Raw genomic sequence first — 6000 nt, forward strand, 5'->3', positions numbered from 1 at the left:
ATCAAGTTATTTTTTATTTGTTGCCTTTATATCAAAGTGTCCTCAATAATTCACAAAAATAAAACAACGTCAAGTTAAAATGCATAATGCCAGCGACCAGTTAGGTTTGAATATTACCATGCCAATCACGACACATCATCAGGGAGAGACATGTTTTTCCATGCAGGGACACAAGATGGATCGATTTTGAAAAGAAAAAGAGACGTGTCAAACAACCCAGTCCCAGTAAACGCTCTGAAGCTTGTGGTCAGGAAATATGATCCTGAATACATTGAATTAAAAAACAGCATTTATTTGTGATGATATGCAAAGCAATCCCTTTCAGACAGATGCAGAATATGCAAGGTAACCATCATGTGCCCAAGAACACATAGTTAAAAGCGAGTATATTTCTGGCTTGTATTTGGTTTAGTATCTCAACTAAAACGTGGTGAATGTCCAGAATACCAGTGACAGATACAGATGTTATAGTAAATCCACACATAATGCATAAGTAAACATAGTGAGATATTTAAATATTTAATTGAAAATGAAGATAACTGACTGATATTTTTACTGTTTTTATTATTGAGTAATCTGTTGATGTGTTTCTCTAAATTAATGAATCCATTCTTTGGTTAAAGAAATGGCAGAAAATAGTGAAAAATGCCCATCAAAAGTTCCCAGTTGGTGTCTTCAGTAGATTTCTCTCACAGCAGCCATATTGACATGAAATAGTAGAGCAAACACAGGTGTTACCAAGGAGACTAATTAAGGAGAGGCTCTGCTACACTAAATTGTACAGGAGCTTAATTACTGTCATTGGTAACACCTGTGTTTACTGTATTATTTCACTACGGCTGCTGTGAAAAAGGTCTGTTTGCACGTTCTGATATTCAGCTTCAAATTTTATCTGCACATCCTCACATTTGAGAAGCTTGAATCAGTAATTCTACAGCATTTTTTTTTCTTGTTAAATGACTTAAATGACTAATCAATGGTGAAAATTGTCTTTGATTCATCAGCTAATTATTTCAGCTCTACTGAGAATTTAAGATTCTTGCACAGATGTAAATGAGCCGCTGTAGTTGTGACTAGTGCCAAGGCTTTGCAGGACTTTTCCACTGCATTGACATGTCTGTTAAGAGCTAATGTTTTATTGTAATTTTTCTAAGCTGGACACGTTTTTGATGTCAGAACAAAGCATGGACTCATGAACTTCCAAGGAAGAATAAAAGAGAACGGGACACTGTTGTAAAAAGGACGTCTGTGTCATAAAGTGTTTGCATAGCTCTTGGCTCAGTTAGTGATTCTTAGTAAAGACTTTATCATAACAGTTAGTGACGACTTTGTCAACAACAAAAACCTGAACTGTGATTGCTCGTTGTCATCTGTCTGCAGACCATGTGTCCGGTGTGTCTGGACAGACTGAAGAACATGATCTTCATGTGCGGCCACGGCACCTGCCAGCTGTGCGGGGACCGAATGAGCGAGTGCCCCATCTGCCGCAAGGCCATCGAGCGCCGCATCCTCCTCTACTAGACGCCCCCCCCCTCCCCCACAGACTTTCTTGTCTCTTTTTCGCTTTTCTTCTCTTAAAGCTCACAATGACCACGCCCGCAACATCACAATCACACCAGCTGCTGCCGCTGCTCCACCATCCTCACAGCACCCGAGTCAGCCAGCCAAGGGCGTCCTCAAATGTCTTACTGGGCACGACAAACACTCTCTTAATGGTTTGATCGTGTTCAGATGGAATCTCTGTTACAAAGCAAGGAAAATAATGAACTGACTTTAATCGGTTTGTCCTGACTGCAGCCAGAAAGATGCTCCCATCCTCTTCTCATCCTCTTTTCTGTCATTTTTGCTGTTTTTACTTGATATGTGACTTCTTCTTTTCTTTGATTGAGTCTGTTGTGGCTCCTTTAGACTCATGATCTTGGATATTTACTTTAAGGGCACGTCCCATCCTAGAAAAGCTCTGCGCATTAGAGCAAATTCAGAGGAGGTGATTTCGAGGTCGTCCCGTTACCTTTTTGATGTAAAGTTCTCATGCATCTGTCGCAGTCGGTGCCAGCTGCAGTCAAGTTTTATTGTATTTGTAAATCTTTATGCACGTGTATTGATATCGGAAGCTCCAGATGTGGATTTTAAGTCATTTTTTTCACAACAGTATGGCTAAGTTTGTGACACATTAACTGTTTGCACCACTTTAAAGGTTCAGTGAGTGTTTTTAAGCTTCATGTTTGTGCTCAGTTTGGCTGTCGTGACACGCTGTATGCCGGCTGTCCAGATGTTTGTTGGCAGTTTTGCACTAGAGAAGCTGAGTCAGGGTAAAAGACAACACAGGTTGAGTTGTAACTGCCAGGTAGCACACCATTCCCAGACTTTGTTTACTGAACACGACGGGCGATGTTGCAAAACCCTTCAAGAGCCGTTGTGTAGGGATTCAAGAATTCACACTCGTTCAGTTTCTGTCCAGTGATCGGCCCTCGTTGTACCTGTTCGTTGTACACACAAACCCACATGATGCAAACTTTTCCGAGTATCTCGTCACAACTTGATGTTAAACTGTTGAGACTTGGTGGTATTTTGTCTGACAAAAAAAGTACAATTCAATGAGCATTTGCTAATTTACCATTGATGACTCTGTGCCATTTGCTTCCAAAAAAATCTACTTGTTACATAACTCTTATGGGGATAAGGTGCTCTTTATCTTGTATTACTTTTTTTTATTTAAGTGTATTTCCTTTTTCTCAAAAAATCAACATTTATTGAGCTAGAGAGTACAATCTATTAGAACACTAAGATGAAAAATGTAGAAAATAAATTATTTTGTATTGCTGCCCAAAAAGATAGGATTTATAGGTATCACTGCCTTCCTAATATGTAGCCTCAAAAATCTCTCAAACATTCTGCTTTGATATTAATGTCGAGATTCGTTCGTGATGTTTCTTTTTGTTCGCTTTTCGTTGGCAATAGCTTTCTAGCAATCATCAATAGAAGCATTTTTCTCTGAAGTAGGTCTCTGTAAGCCTAACTTGTTCATTTGTGAAACGGAAAAAAAGACATTTTGTTGTCAAAAGTGTCAAGTATCTTTTCACCAGTGTTTTATTTGGGAGGGTAATGAATTTTTTAAAAGACAGAACTTGCCTTACCTCTTTGAAAAAAGGCAGGTGCCCATGTGGAGACTCTGCGAGGTGGCTAGCTTGCTCCGCTTATATGTGGGAATTTGCAACCGCGTACAAGCATTTTGTTTTTTCCTTTTAGGACTGAAAGTTTTTGAGTACAGTTTTAATTCTTTTCATTGATCATGATAACACTTTAAGCTAGAAGCACTAATACGCTTTATGGTAGTGTTGTCTTGTTATGGTTGTTCTGAAAAAGCCTATTTTGTACTTTTATTTTCAATACCTGTAACTGTCCTGTTGGAAATGTATCAGTAGTATTTTCTTTGGCATGAATGTTTGACATATGCAGTACGACATGTATCATGGAAACCGTTCAGTCTGTATTGCTAAATAAGTGCTTTTAAAACAACCATATAGCTGAAATAAAGTTCTAAATGAACCATGGGACATTAGAAGTTTGTTTTTCTAACTTCTTCTTCTACTGAATTGTTCATTAGCTTGTTTTTGTTTCTCAGGCGGAGCTCAGATGTAGTGAGCTTCTTATAAGCAGAGAATTAGCATTTTGTTGCTTTTCTCCTGCTGTGCAGCGTCTGCCTCACAGAGGAGACAGGGTGACAGAGATGGGAGGTGTGAGGTAATTGAAAATGCTAACACCTAATAATGACTCAGCACCAGCGTGTGATAGGTCAGCTATGCTAATCAGACAGAAGAGAAAAGAGTAAAGAAAACCACTCAGGGGAGATGAGAGAGGCCCAAATAGAGTGATGCATCTTCTCCAGCGAGCGCTGTGACAGCGGGACATCTCACAAGGCGTCTCCACAGCGCTAAGAAATTATGACCAAAGGCCGTTTATGTTCTAGCTCATTGACTAGTCCATTCATAACCTGGACATCTTTGGGCTCGGCTCACACGCAGCAGCGGCATGCAGCTGCTCATAACAAGACATTCATCATGCTGTCACCCTCTCACTCCGTCAGAGTGCGCTGACTGTAGGGGAGACTCTGACACCTCCTTACACCCGCTCACATCTCCGACTTGGCACAAGGCCGAGACAGTTGGTGTATAGTTCGCCCGGTGTCATGTCTTTGTCATTTTATACTCAAGTACCTGTCTACAAAACAATGGGCCCTCATGGTTTACCTGCTACAGTGCTAGAGAGTCGGTGAATGGCAGCTGCTGCTGCCCACTTAAGTCATAGCTGTCTGCATGGAGAATATATTTACTGTGGTCATAAATATGTGGACATGTTCTGAATTCTTCTGCAGCTGTTTTTCATTGTTTGGGCTCTTAGTTCGACTTAAGGGAAATCTAAAGAACAAATGTTTATTTGTTGATTGCCTAATTGTACAAATGTTAATTCAGAAGATTGAAATATTTAAATTAATGTTCCCTTTTTACTCTTCAGTACATCCCTGTTTTTGAGAGGATGAGGACCTACAGCTTTGCACTTTGCCTGTGGTGTTAGTAATAGTTTGGCTTTGGCAGAGGGACACGTCAGGACAGACTGAAATGATATATAACATTTGATGTCAGAGTTCTGCTGTCTACTTAAAGTTGTAGTTGTAGTAGAGTATCTGTAGATAATGATATCAATCCAATACAGTCTTTTTCCTTCTTGTAAATAATTAAGGTGTTAATAAAACATTTGAATGGATGCACGTTGCTTAAAAGAAAAATTCACAGCCTCAGTAGTGCAGTACTGCTGCCTCTTTTTATTGGAGTTCTCACGCTCCAATCAAAACTAATAATAATTGTCAATAAAAGCAACAAACTTCCAAATAATGTGATAAAAGCTAAAATATTCTATTCCTCCTTTTGCTGAGGACCCCTACGATTCAGTCAAGGACCCCTGTTGGTCCCTGGTTAAAGCTCAGAGTAATCAGTATTAGAATATTTTATATTGTGATAATTGTGTGCCTCCAGTTTAGCAGTAGCTGACCTCACTGAAGCTCTGGACCCTGCAGCCAGGTTATATTTTCAAGTCCATATACTTGTAGCCATGTAGTGTATGTCAGAATCATAAAAAAACATTTAAAAAATCTGCTTTTAAAATGGTTTATGAGCAGAATATGATTCAGAGGTGACTTGTCAATCACTGTGACTGCCTGCAGACCATCCCCACCCTGCTGACTGACTGACTGACTGACTGACTGTCAGGCTGCTGGAGACGCCACTATCTCTCCTGATGCTGGGGAGGATCCCTGACCGCCACGCTTGCCGCTCTCAGCTGCTCCAGGACTGCAGTGTTTGCTGACTGGACTGCAGGGGTTGTTACTCCCACACCGGGGGGTCAGCTAATCCACCGGCAGAGTGTGAGTGATGGTGGCCTGGCGCTGCAGGCTCCACTGAGCAGCAGATAGAGATGAATTGAACCCCCGGAGAGCGGAGCGGGCGACCACGATCAGGAAAATGACTGTGACCCTGCTTCAAGTCTGTGCTGTGATCACTGAGAAGGGTCGGTGACATCCATCTGCCGCCGGAGTCGGCATGCCACAGGGGAGGAAAAGTCCATCCCACCCCCCTCCTCTCCACTCCCCCCACCTCAGGCTTTGCCCTTGGAGCCGGTTGTGAAGTTATGACCTGACAGAAATGAATATATTCTCTGCACATTTTACAGAGAGGTGAAGCTCTGACAGCAGGGCTTTGACATGCAGCTTTCAGAGCACATCACAAGATGGCAGTACATCCAATGACTAAATACTAAAGCTCTCTCCTGTCAGAGATACACTTATATTTGTGCTGCAGAGGACAAATCAACCAAATTTGCAGTAGGTCACTCACTCATGTATTCTATTTTGGTGCAGCAGCTAGTTTGAGACACCATCATTCATCTAGAGGTTGTTCTTCAGTTGTTTCAAAGCGAAACAGAGTTGTTATCCTCACCTTGGCT

At 41.2% G+C, this 6000-nt stretch overlaps 1 protein-coding gene across 5 annotated transcripts in view; it reads left to right on the forward strand.

The window, feature by feature from the left end:
• Nucleotides 1–3557, forward strand: part of mib1 (MIB E3 ubiquitin protein ligase 1) — an 81220-nt gene extending 77663 nt beyond the window's left edge. For all 5 annotated transcript variants that reach the window (XM_084733008.1, XM_084733009.1, XM_084733013.1 and 2 more), the window contains one exon: nt 1381–3557. In XM_084733008.1, the coding sequence (XP_084589134.1) occupies nt 1381–1521 (141 nt within the window). In that variant the 3' untranslated portion in view covers nt 1522–3557. The remainder of the gene's footprint in view (nt 1–1380) is intronic.
• The last annotated feature ends 2443 nt before the right edge of the window (nt 3558–6000 follow it).

This window comes from Lutjanus erythropterus, chromosome 12, assembly GCF_056507025.1.
Source record: "Lutjanus erythropterus isolate fLutEry1 chromosome 12, fLutEry1.hap2, whole genome shotgun sequence".
Lineage (NCBI taxonomy): Eukaryota > Metazoa > Chordata > Actinopteri > Lutjaniformes > Lutjanidae > Lutjanus > Lutjanus erythropterus.